This window comes from Chanodichthys erythropterus, chromosome 23 (assembly GCF_024489055.1).
Source record: "Chanodichthys erythropterus isolate Z2021 chromosome 23, ASM2448905v1, whole genome shotgun sequence".
In the NCBI taxonomy this organism is placed as follows: Eukaryota; Metazoa; Chordata; class Actinopteri; order Cypriniformes; family Xenocyprididae; genus Chanodichthys; species Chanodichthys erythropterus.
This window is the reverse complement of record NC_090243.1, coordinates 6,229,338-6,257,064: the sequence shown is the minus strand read 5'-3', so window position 1 is coordinate 6,257,064 and position 27,727 is coordinate 6,229,338. Positions and strand designations below refer to the sequence as shown.

At 34.4% G+C, this 27,727-nt stretch overlaps 1 protein-coding gene across 7 annotated transcripts in view; it reads left to right on the top strand.

Moving 5' to 3' along the window:
* Nucleotides 1-27,516, top strand: part of relch (RAB11 binding and LisH domain, coiled-coil and HEAT repeat containing) — a 58,003-nt gene extending 30,487 nt beyond the window's left edge. For 3 of the 7 annotated variants that reach the window (XM_067377225.1, XM_067377220.1, XM_067377223.1), the window contains 19 exons: nt 1,554-1,666; nt 1,765-1,855; nt 5,452-5,523; nt 6,074-6,214; nt 6,328-6,492; nt 7,618-7,765; nt 8,056-8,212; nt 10,094-10,217; nt 10,375-10,423; nt 10,805-10,884; nt 10,963-11,069; nt 13,382-13,481; nt 14,212-14,294; nt 15,956-16,019; nt 18,316-18,454; nt 18,664-18,780; nt 22,956-23,044; nt 23,330-23,400; nt 26,891-27,516. In XM_067377225.1, coding sequence (XP_067233326.1) covers nt 1,554-1,666; nt 1,765-1,855; nt 5,452-5,523; nt 6,074-6,214; nt 6,328-6,492; nt 7,618-7,765; nt 8,056-8,212; nt 10,094-10,217; nt 10,375-10,423; nt 10,805-10,884; nt 10,963-11,069; nt 13,382-13,481; nt 14,212-14,294; nt 15,956-16,019; nt 18,316-18,454; nt 18,664-18,780; nt 22,956-23,044; nt 23,330-23,400; nt 26,891-27,011 — 2,031 coding nt within the window. In that variant the 3' untranslated portion in view covers nt 27,012-27,516. Of the gene's footprint in view, nt 1-1,553; nt 1,667-1,764; nt 1,856-5,451; nt 5,524-6,073; nt 6,215-6,327; nt 6,493-7,617; nt 7,766-8,055; nt 8,213-10,093; nt 10,218-10,374; nt 10,424-10,804; nt 10,885-10,962; nt 11,070-13,381; nt 13,482-14,211; nt 14,295-15,551; nt 15,635-15,955; nt 16,020-18,315; nt 18,455-18,663; nt 18,781-22,955; nt 23,045-23,329; nt 23,401-26,890 lie in introns of those variants that run through there. The other 4 variants (XM_067377222.1, XM_067377221.1, XR_010893733.1 and 1 more) reach the window with 4 other exon arrangements.
* Nucleotides 27,517-27,727: the final 211 nt, after the last annotated feature.

Genomic DNA, 27,727 nt, shown 5'->3' with positions numbered 1-27,727 from the left:
GTATTAAAAGGGCGTCCAAACAAACATGCATGGCGTCAAACAGCCTGCAGTCTTGCCGCGTATTTGCTTAACTATCTTTCACTTTAAAGTGTCTGTTTAAGGCTGAGGTCTACCCACAGTCACCTCTCAGGATGAGATAAATCTAGAGAAAATAAACACTTCATGTGAATCCTGATCTGCTGTTTCTATTCCGGATCATCGTGGAAAACAGGGCTAGTAACCGCTGTTTGGCCATGAGACGTGTATCAAGGGCACACTGCCTGTTTTGTAATGCGATATCTGTTGTGCTTGTGAGGTTTCCTTTTCTTAACTGTCTCGCTGTTATGGTAAACAACCACAGGTTAACATGGTTTAATGGCTTTGTACATAGTACAATGTAACATTTGTACACATCCACATACACACATGCGCTTAGATAGGTGTTGGTGTTAGGACTAGGCGATATATGTCAATATTTTTTGAGCCTTTGTTTTGACAATATTTAGTATATTTCTGTTTATTTGTTTTCTCTGAAATGTCTCAAAAGTTGTTTCATTAATTAATTATTTTTTTTAGAGGATTTTCATTTAATCGTTTTAAAGCTATAAAATTTAGTTAAAAATAATCAAGCCATTTTGCCAAATTGCTTTGAATTGATTATATTAATTTCGTTTATATGCACTGATATACATGGTTTCCATGGACCTGAAAATATCAGGCAATTTCAATTTAGGCTTGATTTCCAAGCCTAAAAAAGCTTATGCAAATGAATAAAATCTAAAAAGATAATGCGAACATCATGCAAATGTATAAAGTCAGCATTATTATTATTGTTATTATTATTATTATTATTATTATTATTTTATTTATTTATGTATTTATTCATTCTTTGCTCAGTACTAAATTATTTCTTTGGCTTGGAAAGAAAGGGGGGGGGGGATCAAAGGAATTTAATAATATTTAAGTATATTTTGTGTGTGTATATGTATTTTTTTTTTGTTTGTTTACTAAATATATTGCAAATGCAATATGTGTTTTTTGTATGTTTAATAAATGTAATTTTTTCGAAACATTTAATAATAAATAAAAATGGCACGCAATTTTTTTGAAAATTGTGACGCAAGCTAAACAGTTTTGCACTGATTCATTGAACTCTAATTCCATTTTTTAAGTTTGAATCAATTAACATTCTCATACTTGTGAATCATGAGACAAGGAATGATTCCGAAACTAGTCTAATGATAGGTTATTAAGTTGCCTAAAACTAATAAAAATCCTTTCAGTAGACCTAGAGTTTCTAAATATTATATCCCCAACAAAACCATTGCAAATGTTGTGAATATCCAATATATATCGCCCAGCCCTAGTTGGTGCTGTGATTTAGTGGCTTGTAGCCTCTCCTTTGTGGTGAAGGTGTTTCTTCAATAGAATAGCTTCCCCTGTATCCTCAAATACCTGCTTGCCAAAGTTCCCTGTCTGAGCCCTTTAGGACGCGTCTCAGCGGGTGCATGAATGTGTTTAATTTCCATGTACAGTGCATATTATTTGACCTACGTTCATGTGTGTATCCACAGGAGTTGATTCCTCTCATTCTGTGTACGGCCTGCCTGCATCCCGAGCCCAAAGAAAGAGACCAGCTACTGCACATCCTCTTTAATCTTATCAAGAGACCTGATGATGAGCAGAGGTGTGTGTGCATTTGGGCATCTGCGCATGTGTAAACTGACCAATGGCGGTTTTGTTTTGAGTCTGATAACATTCTGCTGTAATGTTCCTCTTCTTCAGGCAGATGATTCTGACCGGGTGTGTGGCGTTCGCTCGCCATGTGGGTCCCACTCGGGTGGAAGCCGAACTCCTGCCGCAGTGCTGGGAACAGGTTAGTTCTCGTACTCGAATACACACTCGCCACATTAAAGGGATCATGCCAAAAAATAAAAAAATTATTTTAATAAATATAATGTTAATAAAAACAAATATATATGCAGAAAAACAATTATTTTCAACCCTCTGTCTGAAATTATCTGGTTTTAAGGGGCATCTCCTTTAAGGCTTATCAAAAACTGCCTCCATTTTGATTGGCTAATGTCATTGCACAGGAAACTGTAAAGTGTTAGTGTTTTGAAAACATCCATATAAAACCGCCATAGACAAATCATTATGAAATCATTCACTTACGGTTTGCGGCGCAGCTGCTGTCAGATCTCAATACAGTTGGCGGCTTTATCTTTCAACAAAAGTTTATTTGCGAACGCCGAACAAACATATAATCCTCTGACACAATCTGGGACACCATTAAAATAAAACATCCAATCATTTCCAACGCTGGGATCCTTCTGAAGTCTGTACAGAGATGCAAACAAACTGTTTAAACTGGATGTGTCAAAGCAAATATTTTGTTCACTCTTTCATTTGTCCTGTTGTCGACAGTTTCAAGCGTGTGAAGTATATCAGAAACTGAACGCGCATCTGTATACTGTATCCATTGGAGACAGCGTCAGTCATTATAATGGGTTCTTTTTGATTTTCATTGGATTCTGTGTTTTTCTACATCCAGTGTAGGAAAATGTCAGCCTTTAAGCAAATAAAGTATAAAGTTAAATAAAATAAATGAATGCCAGTGGGCGGGGCCTGTGACAAATTTGATTTCTCATGTCATTACCCCTTTAAAGAAAGACAAGCAGGATTTTCTGTTTACTTGTGTAGGCATAATCTGTGTTACAACATATGAGCTTTTTTTCCTTATGTGACCCGTGTTGTCAAAATGAGTCAGAATGCGCACTGGCTAATTTCGGGCTACAGACAAAACAAGTCCAAAATGTTGATTTCGGGCGAATTTGAGGTTTTCACAAAAATTAGTTGATTAATCCTTCATCTAGTGATCCAAATGCTTCAAATAGCAATAAAAGAATCTTTATTTGTATGTTTTCTGAGAGGAGTACCTTTCCTTTGTCCATGAAAAATGCTGTTTTTCGCTTCACCACTCACGTTTCCCCTCAGCAACCTCCTCATTAGTCCAAGTTTATTATCATTTTAAAGCGCAGCATTCCAACTTTGTGAATATTCATAGCGAATTTGATGGCATGAGTCTGAACCAATGAAATGAGTTTCAACTCATGCTGATGTAAACAAATTGATCTTACTCACGCTGACTGACAGAGCCGAAGCACTCGCACAAAGACGCCTCAGACAGCGCGCTATCACGATATACACATATAAACCGAATTACAGTACTTGAAAATATTGAAGTAAAATATTTAAAAAGAAAGTTGAATATATATTTTCCTATAGATTTGGGCTGCGTTTCCCAAAAGCATCGTAAGCTTAAGTTGATCGTAGCTCCATTGAAACCAATGGAGCTACGATCAACTTAGGCTTACAATGCTTTTGGGAAACGCTACCCTGGTGTTGATGAGGTGACTTAAGCTATGTATCTTAAGGTATGGTTTTTTAGGTGATTTTGTTTTGAAACCTTCAGAAAATTGACTTTGCTGACTCCATCGACTTCAAACAGGTGTAGCTCAGTCATTTTTTTGTCGGATTCCAAAAAATCATACATCATTTTGAAGGGTTTTTTAATTAGAGATTGTGAAAATAAACAATAAAATTGACTCATTTTGCCAGCACAGGTCACATTTAAATACCTATTCACTTCAGCAACTTGGCCACACTGATGTAAGACAGTTTGAGCGATGGTAATAGTTTTCACATGTGAGGTTAGCCAATCATTTGTATATAGAAGGTGCAGTGGTAAAATAAGCTACTGTTTATTTCAGAGAGGGTCAGAGAAAAATGGTTTTACTAAAGGACTTGGAAAAAAATGCTTCACTACTTTAGTATATGGTCCCTTTAAACTGCATAAAGTGGTCACACTTAAATATTTTTTTTGATTTGCTGCTCAAGAAACATGTATGATTATTTTCAATGTTGAAAACAGTTGTATACTTTTTTTTTTTTTTTTCAGGATTCCTTGATGAATAGAAAGTTCAAAAGAACAGCATTTATCTAAAATACAAAGCTTTTGTAACATTATACACTACCGTTCAAAAGTTTGGGGTCAGTAAGAATTTTTATTTTTTTGAAGAATTTAAAGAAATATTTTTTTTCAGCAAGGATGCATTAAATCGATCAAAAGTGACAGTAAAGACGTTTAAAATGTAACAAAAGATTATATTTCAAATAAATGCTGTTCGTTTGAACTTTCTATTCATCAAAGAATCCTGAAAAAAAAATATTGTACACAAATATTTTGTACATCTGTACACAATAAATGTTTCTTGAGCAGCAAATCATCATATTAGAATGATTTCTGAAGGATCATGTGACACTGAAGACTGGAGTAATGATGCTGAAAATTCAGCTTTGATCACAGGAATAAATTAAATTTTAAAATATTTTCAAATAGAAAACGGTCATTTTAAACTGTAATAATATTTCCCAATATTACTGATTTTTTTGTTTTTTTAATTAAATAAATGTAGCCTTGGTGAGCACACGAAACTTCTTTTTAAAGACATTAAATGTCTTACCGATCCCAAACTTTTGAACGGTAGTATGTGTATATTATATTATATTATATTATATTATATTATATTATATTATATTATATTATATTATATTTATTATATTATATTATATTATATTATATTATATTATATTATATTATATTATATTATATATATTATATTTATTATATATATTATATTTATTATATTTATTATATTATATTATATTATATTATATTATATTATATTATATTATAATAATCTTTTTTATCTTCTTTTTTTTATAAATCTTTATTAATTTTTCAAATTGAATTTTTTAGTCTTTTAAGAATTTAGTAATTAGATTTCTGGGGGGAAAAAAAACAGAATTTGAAAATTTATTGGAGTTTAAAATATTTTAATCTTTTTAGATATCCATTAAACGTGGTAGAGAGAGCAGTTGGTTTTAGAATGGAATCTTTATAGCGGAATATTTGAATCTTTTTAGAATGGAATCTTTATAATTGAATATTTGACCATTTTTAGAAGGCTTTTTTTTTTTCTTTCTTTTTAGAAATAAATATTTAGTGAATTTTCAAATATTTAATATTTGAATCTTTTAAATGCAATCTTTTAGTCTTTTAAGATTTAAGCTGTTAGATTTCTGCGGGGAAAAATATAGTAATTGAATATTTATTGAATTTTTATGTTTCAGCATGATTTGGTACACATCCCCAAGTTTACTGTTAGTTTTAAGTAAACTCTCTCAAAAGTACAGTACATTCACAACTCCCCACATGGAAACCTACTTCCGCTGAGGAAAGAACCTAAACAATTTCAGAGTTTAACACTGAAGAATATGAGCTAATGTGGTTTACAGAGGGTACGGGTGGGTATGCAGTCCTGCGGTCAAAGCTGGAACTGACGCTGCCGTGTTGTGTCTTGATCTCTTTGTGTATGTCTGTGTTGCATGTGTGTTTCTCTTGCTCAGATCAACCACAAGTATCCAGAGAGAAGACTTCTGGTGGCGGAAGCATGTGGAGCCCTGGCCCCTTATTTACCCGTAAGAGACTCTGTTCCTCTAAATATAAAAGCTGTCTAACTGGGACGCATTAATCATGTCCACCTTTCAACAATGTCACAGTTAGTGATCGCTAAACTCTAGATGTAGTCAAGCAAGAGCACGATGAAATAATCAAATAATAATTCTCAAAAAATCAAACTGACGAATATCAGAACAGTGCAAACTCGGTTTACATTTATGTTCACTTTGATCACATGTGTGTGTTGCTATGGAGGAATGCTGTTTGTTTACAGTGGCTGTACATCATAGAGTTACGGCTGGAACGCTCAGCAGGCTGTTCGTTTAGTGCTATGAAACGCTGGCTTGCATATATCAGGACTGATTTGGCTCAAACAGTGCTCTGATTGTTGGCATTGTGCCTTTTTTGCCTTTTAATGCTCCTGTTTATTATGGAGTATCTGATGTTTACTTACTCCCTCATGAGTAGAAACACTTAATGATTTAACCAAACATAGCAGTGTACATAAAAAGATGTTGTGCTGGGATTCAAAACTGGCATGGCAATACAAATACGTATGTGTGTCTACAGAAGGAGATCCGAAGCTCCCTGGTTCTGTCCATGCTTCAGCAAATGTTGGCGGAAGATAAAGCAGATATGGTCCGAGAAGCTGTGGTCAAAAGTTTAGGCATTATAATGGGCTACATCGACGATCCAGACAAATACTCCCAGGTGTGTGCTACTTTTGCGTTCCAGCATAATTCAGTGTTTTTTAAAGTTTTTACAGTAATTTTACTAGTATTTCTTGTCTATGTGTGCTGTATTTTGTATATGGCTGTGAACAGGGCTTTGAGCTGATGCTGTTGTCTCTGGGCGACCCCTCTGAGAGGGTGGTCAGTGCCACCCACCAAGTGTTCATTCCTGCCTTCGCTGCCTGGTGCACAGAACTGGGCAATTTACAGTCCCAGCTCATCCCCTCCCTCCTCACGCGCATCGAGAAACTGCTCAAGGTGAAAATCAGCACACACACAATATTACATCCTTTTTAGGACCTCCGGCGCTGTTCCACATTGTTTCTTTAGCATGTTTACACTTGGCCTGTTTTAAATGGTTTTTAAAAATCTTTTTTTTTTTTTTTTTCCCAGAATGGAATCTTTCAATCTTTTTAGAATTGAATATTTTATTTAGATTTGAATCTTAGATTCTACTGTAAAGATTAAATGAAAAAGATTCATTCAAATATTTTTTTTAAATTAATATTTAAACTTAGATGATCAAATCCTTTTATATTTGACACTTTTTTTTTTATTGTTTAGAATAGAATCATTTGAAGATTTTATAATTGAGAATCTAATTTTTAATTCTGTTATATTTGAATCTTGAGAATGAAGTCTTTCAATCTTTTTGAATTGCCTATTTAGTATAAAATTTATTTAAAATATAGATTTTTTTTTTTTTTTTTACCATTCAAAAGTTTAGGGTCTGTAAGATTTGTAATACTTTTAAAAAGCAAGGATATTAAATTGATCAAAAGTGACAGTATAGACGTTTACATTGTTACAAATAGTTTGTTTTAAATAAATGCTGTTCTTTTGAACTTTCTATTCATCAGTGAATTCTGAAAAAAAAAATGTATCATGGTTTCCACAATAATATTAAGCAGCACAACTGTTTTCAACATTGATAATCAAAATGTTTATTGAGCATCAAATCAGCATATTAAAATGATTTCCGAGGGATCATGTGACACTGAAGACTGGTGTAATGGCTGCTGAAAATTCAGCTTTTCCATCACAGGAATAAATTACACTTTAAAATATCCTAAAATATATACTAAAATAGTAATATTTATTTTAAATTATAATAATATTTAACAATATTACTGCTTTTACAATAAATGCAGCTATAGTGATCATAAGAGACATCAAAAAAATGTATTGACCCCTAACTTTTCAATGGAATTGTACATTTGAATCAATAGAATTGAGTCTTAGAATATTTTTGTAGTTCAGTTGTTAGAATCTATCTAATATTCTTTCTACAATTGACTCTTAAAGGCACAAAATGTAAGACTTTAATCAGTTATTTAATTCCTAAATTCCTCTCTCTCTCTCTCTGTTTCCCTCTTTCTCCAGCAGGGTGAATATGGTCTAGATGAACACAAGCTACATATGTATCTGTCAGCGCTTCAGTCCCTCATCCCGTCTCTGTTTGCGGTGCTGCTTCAGAACGCCCCCTTCACCAGTCGAGCCAACCTACAGGGCGACGTGCCTCCTATCGAGGGTGAGGGTCGGCCAACGTCAACATGCGCACGCACACGTTTTTCACTAACATTCTCAGTCAGGCCACGTTTAGCGATGCAGACCTGGCGCCTGACTCAGTGTAACTGTAGGGTTCCTGCCATGTTGAGGTTGCTCTCTGGTTTTGGGCTCACTATCAAAGTGCTCTTTCATTTACGCACTGCGGCCGTGTCAGATGATTTGTGCAGTTATGCTTTTTTTGGTGTATTCCTGGTTTTAAAGTTTGCTTCTGTGTGTGTGTGTGTGTGCGTGTGCATGCATGTGACCCTGCAGTGACCCGATTCCCGCGGCCAGCCTCCCCGTTGCAGGACGTGGCCACCATCGTGGGCAGCCGAGAGCAGTTGGCAGTTCTGCTGCAGTTATATGATCATCAGCTCCAGCATGAAGGAACTACAGGATGGGACAGTTTGCTCTGGGTGGTCAACCAGTTGTGAGTGGATGTCTCATGCACACTCTTACCCCTTTGACCTCTGGTTTTTGGCCTTTTTTGACATTTTTATTAAAGGTGGAGACAGGAACTGGGGTCACCCACTCATGTCGGAGCATGTGCACTTCACAATGCCACACCTCAGACATTTTAGAGAGTTAACTGCATGCATATGTGTTTATAAAAACAGTTTTCCTTGATCTTTTGCTATACTGTTAGTTTTCATAATCCAAAGCTAATTCTTCATGCCACCCAAATCATTTAGAAGTGAATAATAAGCTCCAGAAAGTGTCAAATGACTCCAGACTCTGATGATCATATATCGGAGTCCAATATCTCCTAGGCCTCTTTCATTTTTTTTTAGGTAATTCTTATGAAAAGGTTTTTAATTAAGTAAGACCATATGTAGCTCAACTTTTATCAAGAGATAAACTTTAAAACCCTTTTAAAACTCAGTTGTTTTGTTATATAAAAATAGTTGTTTTGATACATATGCATGGATGTGTAGATGTATATCATGCTTGCTGGCATGTAAACTTATAAACAAACAAACATTAGAACAGAGGTCAGTTACATATTGAAATCCTGAAGGTATAGTAGAATAGCATGTTTAATCCAGATTGATATTTAAAACTAAATTTAGAGTACTTTTGTCTGTAACAATAAAATGCTACTAAAATCCTTCTAATTTTTGGGAACATTACAGTAAGGCTTAATTGTTAACATCAGTTAACTAACTAGTTATAGTTAATGGTTAAAGGGGACCTATTATTCTCCTTTTCACAAGATGTAATATAAGTCTCTGGTGTCCCCAGAATGTGTCTGTGAAGTTTCAGCTCAAAATACCCCACAGATAATTAAAGCTTGTCAAATTTGCCCCTATTTAGTTGTGAGCAAAAACACAGTTTTTGTGTGTGTCCCTTTAAATGCAAATGAGCTGCTGCTCTCGGCCCCCTTTCCAGAAGAGGGCGGAGCTTTAACAGCTCATGCTTCGGTTTCTCAACAACAACAAAGCTGGAGAATCTCACGCAGTCAATATGGTGATTGTTAGTAACAGTGTTCAGTCTTACATTGTTCAAACTGGAGTCGGACATTGATGGAAAGACTCAGGAAGAAGTTACAACTTTTAGAATGCATCTGGACGTTTCTGAATGATTAGTGGATAAATGTATGTAGTTGCTGTGGAGTTGACGGCACATGCTAGTCAATGAGTTGAATCATGTTAATCTTTTGTGCAAATCCAGCATTGAATTGACCCTCGTTTGGGAAGCAGTCTGGGGAAAAGATGACGGCATGGCAACAACACTGTACTACAACAACTCTTCCTCCTCTCTTCCCTTTGTTGCGTGTTCCCGGTGGCAGGGTTTATGTAAATTTTGGGGTTTGTGATGTCACCAACCCAGGAAGAAGCTTGTTGTAGTCCCTACCAGCCATTTGTTGTAGTCCTTAAAAAGCGATTTCTGTGAAAGAAAATATCTCCCTTTGCATTGAACTTTGCAGATGTTGTTTATGTTCAAACAGCAACATTACACACTAACTAAAGTTAAAAAAGTGAAATCATAATCAAAGACCCCTTTAACTTACAATGAACAATACTTCTACAGCATTTATTTGTCTTAATGATAATATTAACTGTTTAATATTGTATCTGTTAAAATGAATGTACTGTGAACTGACATGAACATGAACATTTTTATTCACTAACATTAACGAAGGTTAATAAATGCTGTAAAAATAGTTCATGTTAGTTAATGCATTAACTAATGTTAATAAATGAGACCTTATTGTAAAGTGTTATTTTATACAGTTTCGTTCACATGCTGCATATAAATGGCCTACTTCACCTACATTTGAACTGGACCTAATTCTGGTTTCTCTTCACAGTTTACCACAGCTAATAGAGATTGTAGGACGCATCAACGTCACCTCATCCACCTGTGTGCACGAGTTCTCCAGGTTCTTCTGGAGATTATGTCGAACATTTGGGAAAATCTTTACCAACACCAAGGTAGGACAGGTCATGTTTTCCATATAATAATCTCCTTTTTCTTCATTTGGAAAAGTGAAGTAGCTAAATAGAGTTTGTGCTGGAAATAGTCTGGCACAGTTACACAGTTCAACAGTTCCAGTTTAATTTAGGTGTTGTTTTCCCCTCATTTTTGAAGGTAAAACCTCAATTCCAAGAAATCCTGCGGCTATCTGAGGAGAATGTGGGTGAGTGACTGTTGAGTTAACCAAGAATAACACCCCCGCTGTCAGAGGAGGGACTGGGAACAGAGCACACACTCTTAGTTTCTATATCTTTTTCCCAAGCTGGAGACTTGTGTGTCAAATATGTGTTTTTACTCTTCATGGGATTTGAAAATGGAGCTTTTTCTTTCATTCTTTGAATGTTTGTTGAGTTAAAACAAGTCTATGGTTAAGTATCTGCCAACAAAACTAGGCATATTGTATCATTTGAATGGTTTAAAACTTTCTGAAGTATTACCAGATGAGTTTAATTAACACTTTATGTCCAGTCTAACTAATCTAATATGGAACTGAGTGTTCAGTTATATACATTTAGAGATTGTAACAAGGAGTTGTATCCTGCAGATGCCACCACAGGAAACGGCATCCTTACCAAGGCTACGGTGCCGATCTATGCAACCGGAGTCCTGACGTGCTACAATCAGGTAGGAGTGTCACAGTACGCCTGGTATATGATGTCATAATTCAGGAAAGCCTCCCTCTAATGAAGTTGCTTGTTTCAGGAGGAGGACCGTAAACTCTTGGTGGGCTTTCTTGAGGATGTCATGACCACCCTATCTCTCTCCCATGCTCCTCTTGACAGTCTAAAGGCTTCATTTGTAGAGCTGGGGTGAGTGTCCGTCAGCAGTTTTAACTCCACAGCCAGGATGTCTTTCTGCATGAGCTCTTATGAAGCTGTAATTCCTTTAAGATGATGTAAAATGACTTGCTCATAAAAGTCATGAACCCACTATTGAAAAAACCTGTCAGTTTCTGTGCACGAAAACTTAATTCATTCATTTGAAAGGAGTAGCTCACACAGATGTTGTCATCATTTACTCACCCTGATGCTATTTCAAACCAATACGATTTTATTTCTTCCATGTAACACAAAAAGTGCTGTTTAACTGTAAGCAGGGCCTGTCAAGCTCCAAAAAGGACAAAAAAATAAAATGAAAATAGGCTTATATTAGTGCGCCAAGCTACTTCAGATTTATTTAAAAAAAAATTACAGCATAATATATATAATTTTAAAAAAATTTCTTACATGTATTATTTTATTTATTATTTGAATTGCTTTAATATTATACTATTTTTACACATTTGAAAATTAATTTTACATTCATAATTTTATGGTTTCATAGTTTTCAAATTATTAAAAAAAAATTACACAATATTTAGACATTTTAAAATGATTTTATATATAATATAATATAATATAATATAATGTTATTTTATTATTTCATAGATTTTAAAATTGTATAAAAAATTATTACAAATAAAATTTGCAATAATAGTTGGACATTGTACAGTTATTATTAACTACACAAGAAATTCCCAAGAGCTTTTACTGGAAAATGATGGTATTCATTGCCAAACATTACTCAAGTCATTCTTGCAGTTTCAACAAAGCTTCATCTTTATTACCCAGTTATATAATATTAAAGGATTAGTTCACTTCAGAATTAAAATTTCCTGATAATTTACTTACCCCCATGTCATCCAAGATGTGCATGTCTTTCTTTCTTCAGTCGAAAAGAAATTAAGGTTTTTAAAGAAAACATTTCAGGATTTTTCTCAGTATAACGTGTTAAAGATTCAAATTGCAGTTTAAATGCAGCTTCAAAGGGGTCTACAAGAACCCAGCTTAGGAATTAGGGTCTTATCTAGTGAAACGGTTGGGCAAAAAAAAAAAAAACGTAAATGCAAAAAAACTTTAATCACAAATGCTAATCTTGCACTAGCTCTGCGATGTGCCACACATTACGTAATCACGTTGGAAAGTAGGCGGAAGTACCGATCCAGTGTCTACAAAGTGAACGTGCAAAGACTAAGCCAAACACCCTTTACAAAAAAGGTAAAACAATGATGTCGGACGATTTTGAAGTTGGAGTTTTTCGCCCTACCGCAGTACTTCCGCCTATGTCACGTGTGACCTTTCCAAACGTGATTACGTAATGCATGGCGCATCGCAGAGCGGTGCAAGACGAGCATTTGTGGTTAAAAAGTATATACATTTTTATTTTTTTAGAAAATGACCGATTGTTTTGCTAGACAAGACCCTTATTCCTCATCTGGGATCATGTAGAGTCTGTATAATTCATAAACACAACTTCATTCTTTATAAATCTCTCCAACAGTGTAGCATTAGCCATTAGCCACGGAGCATAGCCTCAAACTCTTTCAGAATCAATGTAAACAATATAACATTATACAATACTCACATAATCCGACGCATGCATGCCGCATACATGATGAACACTTTGTAAAGATCCATTTGAGGGTTATATTAGCTGTGTAAACTTTGTTTAGGCACTGTTTAAGGCAAGCGCGAGCTCTGTGGGCGGAGAGCACGAGATTTAAAGGGGCCACAGCATAAATCGGCTCATATTTAATGATGCCCCAAAATAGGCAGTTAAAAAAATTACTTAAAAAAAATCTATGGGGTATTTTGAGCTGAAACTTCACAGACATATTCAGGGGACACCTTAGACTTATATTACATCTTGTAAAAAAACGTTCGATGGCACCTTTAATATTAAAATACTGGCATTTAAAGGGTTGACAAGCAATTCTCGACCAAATGATATATAAAACCAAATGTTTCCATTTGCAAGGCATAAGAACTTGCTGCTGACACCGTATGTAAAGTGACAGTTCTATGAACTTGCCCAAAACACTCACACACTGGATCCGGGGCAGTGGGCCATCCTTGAAGTTGAGCCCTGTATAAACCAACAATAACGGTTTAAGCAGTTTTTAGCACAAAAATAACATGTCCCAATATGTTACACTCCCATATCCTTTTCACTGTCACCAGATGATCTAATGCAGCAGACATTTCATGCTAATGGCAATCTAACTGACTAGAAGATCAGGTTTAGTAGGATCATCAACTGTCATTTGGTGATTACCTATGAAACCGTTACTTCTCGTTTCCAGGGCAAACCCTGCGTATCATGAGCTTCTTCTGACGGTGCTTTGGTATGGAGTGGTCCATACATCCGCACTGGTACGCTGCACCGCTGCACGCATGTTTGAGGTAAGCCCTTGGTCCAGTTCAATTCATGTTTATTTAGCTATACAGTTAATAGATGCTTCCAATGCCTGAAGTTTATATTTAAAGACATTTATCTTCCTCCAGGCCAGTCTAATGATTAGTTTTATCACCTAATGCTGTTTTTAATTCAATTTCACTGTAATATTATGTATTTAAAATGTTGATGGTTGGTGTGAGGTGGCAAATATGTATTTCAGACCTCTCCACACTCCCTCTAGGGCCCCCTTGTGCCTTGTCATCCCTGTTACCTGTCAAATCACTGAATGTTTACCTGTTTTTGAAGTTGTTGCAGCTTTAAAGCATCCGTACGTCTTTTGCACCACAACACGCTTGCTATTGCCATACAAAAATTACGTAACAAACCCCCACATTTCACCACCCCCACCCCGTGTAAGTCCGTAATGAAGGTTCGAGGAGTTTTAAAAAACTCTTCTATCTGAGAAACCCCCTTCTCCTCATCTGTGGTCGTAGCTTTAGTTAAATTTGCCTGGCCTTTTTAGTCCTTATTTTTATTTAATTCATCTGTGTAGTGCCTTCTTTGGGCTTCTGTCATGTTTTTCGTTGTATGTCTGCGCTGTTTTTTAGTTTGTTACCGTTGTTTCTTTTTGTGTTCTTTTGTTTCTCTCTCTCTTTCTCTCTGCGGTGTTCCATGACACTGTGCTCGCTCTTTCCATGCATCCTGTGTGACATCACCCCTGCTCTGACCAATCAGCTGTTGGTGAAGGGGGTGAATGAAACTCTAGTAGCTCAGAGAGTTGTTCCAGCACTTATCACTCTCTCCAGTGATCCTGAAATGTAAGTCTCCTGCCTCCTTCATCCATGCACCTCCCTCCGCCTTGGTTCTCTCAGGAGGCCGCACCTCTATTAGCCTCGGCCCTCGCTTACCTGTGATGGGCGGAGCCAAGATTTATGGGTTTTAAATCATTTGTTGAATATCAGGTTGATAGCACATAGAAAGGTTTCATTATTATTTAATGAAATGTATATTGGGTCACATTTCACACTATAATCTGGAATTATGTTTTACCTACCTAAAACAAACATAAACATTTCCATTACAATGAACCAATGAAAATTATTATTATTATTTATTCTACTTTTTTATTTTTATAATAAATAAATATAAATAAATAAATATATATATTTATTTTTTTATTTTTGTTATTACTGTATAATAATAAAATAGTATAAAATAATATATATATATAATATATATTTTATAAATATATATTTTATAAATATATATTTTATAAATATATATTTTATAAATATATTATTAATAAAATATCTAAAAAATATTTTCTATAAAAAAAAGCCTTTTTATTTTTATTATTTTATTATTTTATTTTGAGATTGGAATATTGCCCAGACATAAATATTTATTCATGAAAATAAAAATGATACATGTAACTTATATTTCACACATAATAAAATAGCTCTCTATATGTGTATTTTTTTATTATGAGAATTTATTTGCATTTTAATACTAACCAACAGAGGGATAAATGTGATTAATTTCTATGAAAATAATGTCACTATGCAAATAAATCTTAAAATACACTTCATTTTCTTAATGCAAAAAAAAATAAAAAAATATTTTATTCTTTATTAATTTTATTCTTTATTTTGAGGTAGAAATATGGCCCAGACATACACATTTATTTTTTAAATAAACCAATATTAACCATAAAAAAAAAAAAAATATTGCTGATGTCATGTTAGTGTGAAGGTGTATATCGCTCTCCTGATGAAACCAAGGCTTGAGAGACTGTGCTTATTTTGTTTGTCTCACATGCTCGATGTACTAACATCCTTCATTCAGGCTTCACTAACCACTGCACGCTTGGAGAAGCTACCTGCTTTCCACAATCCATTCATCTTTTCAGTCAACCCATCTGTCCATCCATGTAGCCCGTGGCATGTTTGGCTGCCAGTCACTCTCTCCCAAGGCCCCTAGTTACCACAGTCTTCTCTTACACCCCCCTCCCTGCTAGGTTTTGGCCATTTGTGTTTGACCCCCCCGTCTCTCTTTTGCATCTGACTGGTTTGCAGCTGGTTCTTCGAGGCATGAGCGAAGCCTTAATTGACAAGCGAGTAGCTCCGGCCCTTATTACCTTGTGCAGTGGTCCTGAATTGTGAGTTAACCGCAGCTATGAGACATTTTAAAAAACAAATATCCTGTCTCCTCTCGCATTCTCTTAGTTGGATATTTTGTATTTTTTTTTCTTTTTTCCTGGGGGGTTTTAGTGGGTTTGGATATTTTTTGTCTGTGTTTCTGTTTTGGTTTTCATACTGACATGGGAATGATCATGTGACATTAATCATCTTGCTTACCACATATTCCATCAAGTGATTGGCATCTCATTGGTTCTGTTCCATTTGTGCATCTTTTATCATTTTATTGGGGAAATAAATGGTTTCTTTTGGATGGATAGTGACGGATTTTCTGTTTTCAGCTCAGTGAGGATATCAACAATACCTGCCTTCGGAACAATTATGGAAACTGTAACACAAAAAGAGGTACAAGTCTTCCATATCACAAACACCCCACACATATTTGTAATTTTTAAAGTATTTAAGTCACTATATTATCGAAAAATAGATATATTTGGTTATTTCTATATAATATTTTATGGGTACAGGGTTCCTACGTGGTTTGGAAAAGTGTGGAATTTGATTTGAGTAATTTCCAGGTCTGGAAAAGTATAGAAAAAAGAAATCAGAGTATGGAAAAATATGTGTTTCCACACTATTGCCTCTATTCAGTTTTCTAATTTATCATACCTGCAAACTAGTCACTTTACAGCGAAATTAGCCCTTTTGAATCAAAATACATAATTTATGTGAATCGTGTAGATCCGAAGAGGTTTTTTTTTTCGAGGCGAGTGTGTGTGTCTCAGCATTCTCACAAGAATCGAAAATGGGCTACTTTCCCATAGACTGGAGTGAGTCGCGATCTTTCTTGCTGCTCTGTGGCGTGATAGATCGCTGTAGCGTTCGTGAACCGACCATCTCTTCTGCTTTACTAGTTATAACACAAAATAAACATAAATGAACATCCGAAGGTATGTTGAAAGATACAGTACAACTTGCCGAAATCCGTATCATCCGTATCGATCAATCAGTGTTCCAACCGCAGAAAGGCGTCAATAAAACAGCTTGTAAAAATTTCACATTTAGCCTACCTCAGAAAAGCCGTCCAGTGTCCAAAAACTCAATATTCAGCTACAAAAATGAACTTTGAGCATTTTGCTAAATATATGCACTATAGGCTATTGCATGTTCATTGTATTTGTACTTAACACATGCTTTAATATTGAATGTATAAATCTGTTTCATGACAACCACCATTTAAATGTTTAGGCCTAAATAAAAAAAAGAATAGAAAAATAATTGTCATTAAAAATTTATATAAATTTCCTTGTGTAATTTAGCCTATATGCATGTAGCTTACGAATCAATTTTAACCTAATATTATAATGATGTACCAGCTGTGGTTCTCTGTGTAGTTTACATCATTAGTTGAGATTTTTTTTTCTTGAAAGGTAATTAAATCAAATCGCAAGCTTCTGAATCAAAATCACATTCAATGGAGAACTTTGTGTCAATGCTCAGCCGTACTGCCAGTAATTTATTTATTTATTTTTACTTGAAGCAAATGTTGTTTTTTCCATTTTTGTTTTGTTTAAAAATCACAAAAATCTTCTCCTGGGAGAGGATGCCCCCAGACCCCCCTACGACAACTTAGTTCCTACACATCACCTTTTACACCTCTTTTCACTTTGCAGATGCTTATAAACTCATGCATTTCTAAAATATTACTGCGCTTATACTGCGCTTGTGTAGGCTACTCTATAGAAATGCTTTGATACCAACAACAATTACCGACAACAGAGCGCAAATAGAGCAGAATGGATAAATCAGAGAACAATGTCTATGAAATAAATGTGTCAAATTATTACAATGTTAAAAAAAAATAATATTTACGCCTATGTAGTGAGAGATATGGTCGGAAAGGAAAACAAACTAAGTCACTATCCCACCCTGTTAAACAGGGAATATATTAGTACTTGTAGATTAATCCCCAACAAAAGTCTCACAGGTATGTGGTTTTAAGAAGAGAGACGTGAATACTAAATACCAAACTTTATTTCAACAATCAAACACTAATTTAAAAATCACTAAGACCCTCACTACAAACATGAAGCAGAGAAAACAGAGAAAAGGAGACCGAGGCTTACCAATGGGAGAAAAACGTTTGGAAGGAGGTCTGGAAATTTGAGTCTGGAAAAGTATGGAATTTTGAAATGGAAAATGTGTAGGAACCCTGGGGGTAACACTTTAAAATAAGATTCCATTTGTTAAGATTAGTTTACTGCTTTAGTTAATGTGATATAACAATGAGAAATTACTTAATTTCTTTATTTTAGTTGTTAGATTTAAATAATGTATTAGTAAATGTTGAAATTAACATTAACTAACAGTGAACAGTTGTATTTTTATTAACTAATGTTAACTAAAGGGACCTTATAAAGTGTTACCATTTCATGTATTTATATACACAGTTATACACTGTTACAGTTATACACTTTATCCACTATATACACAGTTTGGGCTTTAATTTAAAGCAAAAACAAATATTAATTGGCACTGTAGGAGTAAGGAAGGTCTCATTTACAGCAGAAATTTGTGTATATAATATATATATATATATATATATATATATAATATGAATTGGTACTGTAGTTTACAAACTGTATAGAGAAGCTATAAAGATGTATTTAATGTTTTTGTGTGTAATATGTGTGTTTATTAGCTGCTAGAGAGAGTGAAAATGCAGCTGGCCTCTTTTCTGGAAGACCCCCAGTACCAGGACCAGCATTCTTTGCACATGGAAATTATCAAGACATTTGGGAGAGTAGGACCCAACGCAGAGCCGCGCTTCAGAGATGAATGTAAGTTTCTTCACTATATATTTATTAAAGAAAACAAATCATGGCACTTATGCAAAGGTTTTCACTGTTTGCACAGAGAAAAACACAATAGCATGTTGAAATGTGATGAAAACAGCACTGTCATGGTTCTGTGACTGTGTTTGGCAGAAGTATTTTGTGATGGTTTTTTTTTTTCTTCCATGCTTTGTTTTCTGTGTTTTTTTCCACAGTTGTTCTTCCTCATTTGCACAAACTGGCTCTGTGCAACAACCAGCAGACGGTGGAGAGTAAAAGAATTGACATTGCCACTCAACTGTTTGAGGCGTACAGCGCCTTATCCTGCTGTTGTATCCTTTATAGTCACATTAGAGTGAGATCATTTCTAAGTTAGACTTAATATTCTGTCTGTTTAGAAGTACTTTTGACTGCTAATCACCTTTTGTCTCACCATAGCATGGTTTTGACTATTAGCATGAAGTCTGGTCCACTTTGCAATTCTAGTCTCAAAAAGTGCTGTGCTGACACAATCGTACATTAATATATTGTGATGATTTTTTTTCACACAAAATCAATACTTCAGTTTTTTTTTGTGTGTGTGTTCACATTTTCAACAATTCAATTAATAAAAAGCAGTTTGTCTAAATTAGCATAAATTCTGAATCCGTTTCTCAGCTGTTTCCATCCACCTAGTTTAATGCAAATTTGTGGTTCTCGTTAAAAAAAAAGAAGGATGGAAGCATCAAGATGCGCATAATTCTAAAAATACTTGTAAATTGTAAAAATCGTATGCTCAATTGAGGCAGTTTTTTATCTGATGATAAGACATGCGCATAAACTACAATTAAAACACATTTACAGAATAAATCCCTCGATGCGCAACAAAAAACTAACGTGACTTTGCTTCAACAGTGGATGTGATTGGATAACTGGACTAACCAGCAGACCAATTTCATTGCACAACATCTCAAATGTTGTTTTAGTTATTCTGAAATGCCTGAGCCAAAGTCTGTCATCAAAGTGGTTGGGTATAATTACCTCCCTGAAGTGTCCCACGTGATTGCGTTCCCAAAAACCAGACATCCAAATGCAAGATAACATGGCAGCATTTATTGCATTTCATCAGCGCGATCTGTGGCTCAAGTCATTTATGATGTACAAAGAAGAACCAGTTTCTTCCACGATTGCAGCAACTTCCATTTTTATTACCAGTTTTTTTCTCAGAAAGTGACGATTTTGTTCTCTTGAACACTTGGAATAGAAACGGTACTTTATTCGCTAATGTTTAATACAATTATTCCAAATTTGCGCACAAGTTTAATTTGCAACTTTGGATGGAAACACGTTGTAGCTAATGTGGTAAGAGCCGTTTCTTTGACGAGATGTATTAAATCCAGTGTCTGCTTATTCCTCAAAAACACTTATTATAGTAACGTAATGTCTTGTAAACAGTGCTTTACGTCCTCATAGAGTGATTTAAAAACCTGATATTTATGTAAAATACAGCCAATCAAATTGTAGCTTGCCATTCTGCCAAACCCTTGCTATTTTGGGGGAAAGTATACATTCGACATTCCATGAACAGTCTGTGGGCAATTGTTTGGCTGACTATTTGAGACTTCTTTTTTTTTTCTTTCTTTTTTTCAACAAATCAAGCTAGCTTTTTACTTTTTACTTTTTTTGTGTGTGTGCCTCAGTAATGCCTAGCGGTTTGCATTTCTAAAATTTCCAGAAGCTTATTTTTTTCTAAGAGGGAACATTTTGATTATAAATTGAAAACGGATAGACAGTGGAAATGGACTGTACACCTCCACTGCTGATGTTTGGGAGCAGAATCCATTTTTCACTGGTTTCTCTACTGATTTTGTGGCGTATGGCAGCCTGCGCAGTATAACCACAGTTTTACCTCCAGTTTCAACTTAATAACAGATACTGAACACACAATCTGTGTGGCCACTTTCTTTGTGTGTTTGAGTTTTTGAGCGATGGTCAACTATTTAAACTGGACATGAGTCTCCATAGCTGGATTTGCATTCTCACTCTCTTTTTTTCCTTTTTTTTTTTTTTTCCACCCATCTTTTTTTCTTTTTTTTCTGAGAGCTTCAATGTTGCGAAAATGTTTGCATATCCCGCTGGCAGTGAAAGAAAGAAAATAAACCTCAGCCATTTTTGTACTCTAAATTGCAGGGTGGATGGCAGAATTTGTCGTTAAACGTTCTGTGATGTTGTTCGTTTGAGCGAAGAGGGCCTAGCCCAGCCCTTTGGTCAGGATTCCCAGCATACATGCCTTTGCAGATGCTCCTTTGTATTGTTCTCCCCCCATCTTTCTCTGTTTCGTTTTATTTTTGTCTGCTGTGCCACAGTTGAGACCCCCCTGTAGCAGTGGCTTGCCCCCCAGGCAGTTTTATAAAACCTCGTCCTGTCTGTGTTTTGAGGTTTTGCAACATGATCAATATGAGGTTGAGTCTGAATCAGTGGACTGTATACTGGTGTGTATGCACTGTAAAAGTGCAAGTCATTATGGGTAGTTGTAAGGGGTTTAACAGTGCAGATTTCTCACGGTTCAGTTTATATCAAGTTTTGTGGTGGTCATGGTTGCGGTTCGGTCAAGATTAGGGGTGCTCTTATCATGAAGATACCAACATGAAGATATTTTAAAGGGATAGTTAACCCAAAACTGAAAATTCAGGTTTTTTTTTTTTCTTTTTTCCTGCTAAACACAAAAGATATTTTGAAGAATGCCGGTAACCAAACAGTTGATGGATCCCATTTGGCTTCCATAGTATGGGGGAAAAAATACTAAGGAAGTCAGTGGGGTCCATCAACTGTTTGGTTACCGGCATTCTTCAAAATATCTTCTTTTGTGTTTAGCAGAAGAAAGAAATTCCTACAGGTTTAGAACATTTTGAGGGTGAGTAAATGATGACAATTTTCATTTTGGGGCAAACTATACCTTTAACTCTGTTTGTTGTTTAAGTTATACACGTTTTGTTATTATTTGTTTTGTTATTATTAAATTATAATTGATATAATATTTTGGTATATGTGATTTAATTGTCATGTATTCAGAATAATTATTTGGTATATCATGTAATTAATTAAACTTTCATCGAATAACAGCCCTAATTGCAGGTTTATTATAGTTTTAAATTATTTTAATTTTTATTTTATTTTAACTTTTTTCACTCTGTGAATTAGTTTGTGTAGTTTTTTCAGTGTTTTATAATTTTAAGTTTTAGTATTTTTGTGCTGTTGTGTATCAAAAAATGAAATAAATTTTAGCAATTTTTGGTTTTAGTTTTAATTCATTTTCATGTTGAATCTTTCATATTATATTATATTATATTATATTATATTATATTATATTATATTATATTATATTATATTATATTATATTATATTATATTATAACCAGTTATTATTATTAAATTATAGTTTATATAATATATTGGTATATGTGATGTAATTGTCATGAATTCAAAATAATTAATTAATTAATTGGTATATCATGTAATTAATTAAACTTTCTTTGAATAACAGCCATAACTGCAGGTTTATTATTAGTTTTAAATTATTTTTTTTTATTTTCTCTGTGACTTAATGTAGTTTTTCAATATTTTATAGTTTTCTTTAATTTGTCATTTTAGTTTTTGTGTTTTTGTGCTGTTGTGTATCAAAAAATGAAATAAATTTTTAGCAATTTTTGGTTTTAATTTATTTATTTTTCATGTCCAAATATATTAATTATATTATTATTTTTTTATTTTATTTTAACTTTTTTCACTCTGTGACTTAATGTAGTTTTCAATATTTTATAGTTTTATTTAATTTTTAATTTTAGTTGTGTTTTTGTGCTGTTGTGTATCAAAAAAATGAAATTAATTTTAGCAATTTTTGATTTTAGTTTTAATTTATTTTCATGTCGAATTTTTCATATATTATATTATATTATATTATAACTAGTTATTATTATTAAATTATAGTTTATATAATATATTGGTATATGTGATTTAATTGTCATGTATTCTAAATAACTAATTAATTCAATTAATTACATGATATACCAATTAATTTTCTTTGATAAGAAAATAACAGCCATAACTGCAGGTTTATTAATTATTAGTTTTATTTTATTTTCTCTGTGACTTAATGTAGTTTTTCAATATTTTATAGTTTTATTTAATTTTTAATTTTAGTTTTTGTGCTGTTGTGTATCAAAAAATGAAATTTTAGCAATTTTTTGTTTTAATTTATTTTATTTTCATGTCCAATATTATATTATATTATATTATATTATATTATATTAATTATATTATATTATATTATATTATATTATATTATATTATATTATATTATATTATATTATATTAATTATATTATATTATATTATATAGAAATGATTTTTGTCAACAAATAATAATTGTTAATAATCATAGGATGAGTCATATACTGAACCGTGGGAGGGAAGACGTGTATATTTTACAGGTATGTTTGGCATTCCCTTTTCTTAACTCTGGGGATTCAGTTATTTCTGAAGAACTTATGGTGAATCATTTCCTCCCTGGACTGAGATGTTTGAGGACAGATATGGAGCAGCTCTCTCCTGAGCATGAGGTATTAATTCAAACATTTCAAAAATGTCTTTCTTTTTCATGTCTACATGACATTACTACAGCAACCACCCATAATTCCTAATTAAATACAGACCCATAACATTGTGCCCTTAGCCAAGTCTAGTCTTGTCACCTTAATGTTTTTTACACTGCCTGCCACATAACCCAATTTCTATTTAATTTCCTTCGCCTAGTAATGTCCAGCTGATGTGCGTGTGTCTGCGTGTATGTCAGACTTCCCAGCAGTGCTCTAAGAATACATCCTCTTTTCCCGTTTGTCCTTCAGGTTATTCTCAGTTCCATGATAAAGGAGTGTGAAATAAAGGTGGAGAACAAAGGCATTGGAGAGGCACAAGGGTGAGAAGACACTTTCTTTCATTCATTCATAGTTGGCTCATCATGTTTTGTCGTCTTATTTACTGTAAATGGAGCCTAAAATCACTACATGTCAGTGGGAAATGTAATAAATACAGCGTCTACTTCTCCTGTTTGAGTATAAATAACCCCTGGCCACAAAAAGTAACAAGCGAACAAGTGTTCATTCAGTAGCAGAGGAAAAACAAACTATTTTCACAACACTTCTCCAGTACACCTCCCCAATCTTACAGTACTCAGGAAGGCTTTTTGCATGCTAATTTCCTTAATTTCTCTGTTTTGAGTTCAGCTTGGGTTTGATTCAGTCTCTCCACTGCTAGGATAGTTCCCATCAGGCATTGCAGGCCACTGGCTTAGCCACATGATTATTGCAAACCCGCTCCATTCATGCTGTGCTGCTTCATATTACACTTTTAGCCATCTGTGTAAAGCTAAATTCACTCATACACTTATTTTACTCATTTTTCCCCTCAAATTTGGGCTTTTTTCATATATAAAGGAAAAAAATATATATTTTTATTTGCTTAAGTGTGCATTTTTGAAGAGTTGAATGACTCTAGATGTAGTGAAGAAGTGAGAGGGTATTTACAGTCAGATTTTTTTGCTTGCTAAGGACTCTCTCTAACTGTAGGTTTCCAAAATGAAACGTACCCAGCTTGCGAACACGTGTGGCACTCTTTAAAACCTTTAACTTAAAGATGTGGCTTGATCATAAACAGCACTTGTCGTCTTAATTTCACAGTCGGTATCTTAGCAACGCTTCCAGTGGTTTTGTTCCATGCCTCTGTGAGATATTTATAAATGTTTGAACTTTATAACTGCAGTGAAGTCTATCATTGCAACTGTCACGAGAAGTCATGATACATCAGTTGAATCTGCCTCTCACCAACGGTGTGGGTTGTGAGTTATCCAGGATCTTTTTATATTTAGTTAGTTGGGAGGGTGACCATTAAGCATGATTGTTTAGGGGGAACATGGTTTAGAGATCAAGACATGTTGATTATGTAGCTGTTATGCCTATTAGTACATGAAGTGTTTGATTTATAGAATTGTTGGTGTTTTTAACCACGTTTGGGAATGATCATTAAACAGAGGTGGGGTTAAAATCTTCTATTCATCAACAATAATTATTGCACGATCTTGCAAATTTTTTTCACGTCTGATCGGCCAAAGGTTAAAGTGACAATTAAATTCATCAAATAATCCTGAAAAAAAATGCACAAAAATATTAAGCAGCACAACAAATGGTTTTCAGCATTGATAATAAGAAATATTTCTTGAGCACCAAATCAGCATTTTAGAATGATTTCTGAAGGATCATGTGACACTGAAGACTGGAGCAATGATGCTGAAAATTCAGCTTTGCCATCACAGGAATAAATTACTTTTTAAAATGTATTAAAATAGTTATTTTAATTTAATATTTCACATATTACTATTTTACTGTATTTTTATTAAAATAAATGCAGCTTTATCATATTCCAGGATGACAATGCCAAGATTCATCAGGCTCAAATTGTGAAAGAATGGTTGGGAGGGAGCATGAAGAATCATTTTCACTCATGAATTAGCACCTCCGAGTCCAAACCTTTAAGGATTAATAAGGCTTTCTTCTCAGTAACAAAATAAACAACAAAAATGAGAAAACAGTAAGCATTTATTATAGAAAGCATAAGAAAAGTGTTTGATCATAAGCATGGGAATGTTAGCATGAGCTCTGCAAAGTAGCACTCCAGTCACGTCACGTCTTCATATATCACTTTATTCAATGGATTGCTTAAAATCAAGCAGCTTTACAGTATCAAACATGAAAAACTTTTTTTTTTACAAGCACAACTTCATTTTGTACTATAAAGCGGCTATCCAGTGTGTTCATGTTTTCACCCGCGGAGATCTTACCTCAACAAACTCTACAGATCAAATGAGTCAGAGACTCTGTCCACGCGAGTGAAGGCGGAGCCTCAGCGCACACCTCCTATTACGTTATCGTCACGGACCAATGGTAGTACCAAGGTGTTTTGCAGCTGGAACTAACTTTTCTTGAAAGTTCGCTTTGGCAAGCCGTTTCGAACTTCCAAAAAGAACACAAAACGAACTTCGTTTTGGCCTGATTTTGTTCGAAATGACGTCGCATCAGTTCTTTCTTCGATTTCGTTTGAAGTATACCGGGGCCTTAAGTTCACTTCAAAATTTAAATATCCTGATAATTGACTCACCCCCATGACATCCAATTTGTTTATATCTTTCTTTCTTCAGTTGAAAATAAATTAGGGTTTTTGAGGAAAACATTCCAGGATTTTTCTCCATATAGTGGACTTCACATGACGTAGGCGGAAGTGTTTACAAAGCGAACGTGCAAAGACTAAGCTAAACTAAGCCAAAAAAAAAAAAGGTAAAACAATGTCAGACGATTTTGAAGTTGGAGGAGAAAATGAGATTGAGTTTTTCGTCTTACTTACGTCTACATCATGTGTGACCTTTCCAACGTGATTATGTAATGCATGGCGCATCGCCGAACAGTGCAAGATGAGCATTTGTGGTTAAAAAGTATACATTTTTATTGTTTTTAGAAAATGACCGATCGTTTCACTACATAAGACACTTATTCCTCAGCTGGGATTGTTTAGAGCTCTTTAAAGCTGCATTTAAACTGTAATTTGGACCTTCAACCCAGTGAAGCCCACTGAAGTCCACTATATGGAGAAGAATCCTGGAATGTTTTCCTCAAAAACCTTAATTTCTTTTCGACTGAACATCTTGGATGACATAGGGGAAGAGTCAATAATCAGGAAAGTAAACTAATCCTTTAATTTCATTGAAAGTTTTTGGGATGTGCTGGAGTAGACTTTACAGGGTGCTCACCTCTTGCATTGTCAATACCAGATCTTGACAAAATATTGATGCACCTTTTGGAAATAATGTTCTAATCACAGCAATAATGATCCAATCATAGACTCTTAAGTATTTGCTTATTTAAATCCAATTCCAAACATTTTTTTTCACATTATTAAAAAATATTTACAGAGTGACTGAAACAATCTTTGTCATAGACACAGTTTGAACGTTCTTGTTTCTGTTCATTTATTTTCAAGTTCTGAGGAGAATTATCCATTGTCACTTTTAGTATGGCTATAAAGGTCACTCAAAATGACAATCAGTTCTTTTAACATTAAATAAAGCACATAATCACTACCTGAGATTATCATTGTCCTACTTTGTATGCTGTTCCAGCGGCAAAGATGAAGAAATGGAAACCATTTTTAAAATGTCGCTCCTAGCATTTGCTGTCGCAGCTGGTTAGGTCAAAAACTCTGATTTATCGTGGAAAAGTTACCTTTTATTGTGGTGTGGCATCAAACACTGGGTGACCAGGGTGTCCGAGTATAATCCTCCCAGTTTGTCCCTCTCAGTACCCAGCGTTTATACGACCCTTTATGTTCTAACCCTTAAATGCTGTGCCGTCCCCTTTCAGATCCATCTCTATTGCTGCGAGTCTGGTGGGCGAGGACGCAAAGACCAAGTTTCTAAGTAAGATGGGCCAGCTGACCACCTCAGGTGCCATGCTGGCTAATGTTTTCCAGAGAAAGAAATGAGAGCTGCTTGGGTGTTTCCATGATCCTCCACTTTCTGGGATCTCCTACTTGAAGTCAATCGTCTGCCTTTCTTTTGTTCGTCTTTGATTTGATAGGCTATATTTTTAACATATTTATGTCTTAAATTTATTCCAGCCTCCAAAGAAATTTGCACTCATGTTTTTCAATGTTTTCCTTTTTTTATTTTCGATTTTATTTCATAGGCTTATTTGCATCACTACATTTTGTTTTTGACAGTATGAACTTTATGAAATCAGAACAATGATTCCTTCCTTGTCAAGTTGTCTTTTATGTGTTGCTGTGTCTCTGGAGAAAATTTTCTATAAGTGTGTAAAATTGTCCAGGGTTTTGTTTCTCTTATTTTGGATATGCTCCAACAGTAAATAACTGTACAATACAGTCAATTGAGAGAACAGTACCCAATATCATGTATATTTGAACATTCGTGTCATAAAATAAATAAAAAGCGAAGACCACTTGTGTACTTATGTACTTCTGATTCTGTGTGTTGTCTCTTGAACACTCTCTAAGATTGCCTTTTTAGATGATTTTTTGCTTTCTCAGACATCTGGCTTGATGACAATCATAAATCTGCACACAAGTACTTCTGATACAGCAAATCAGTAGCGCATTGTTTGTTCCTCAGGTTATCTGACTCAAAGGTTCATATCAGTTTATTCAGAGCATGTCCCTATGCAACTGAACTGTGCCGCATA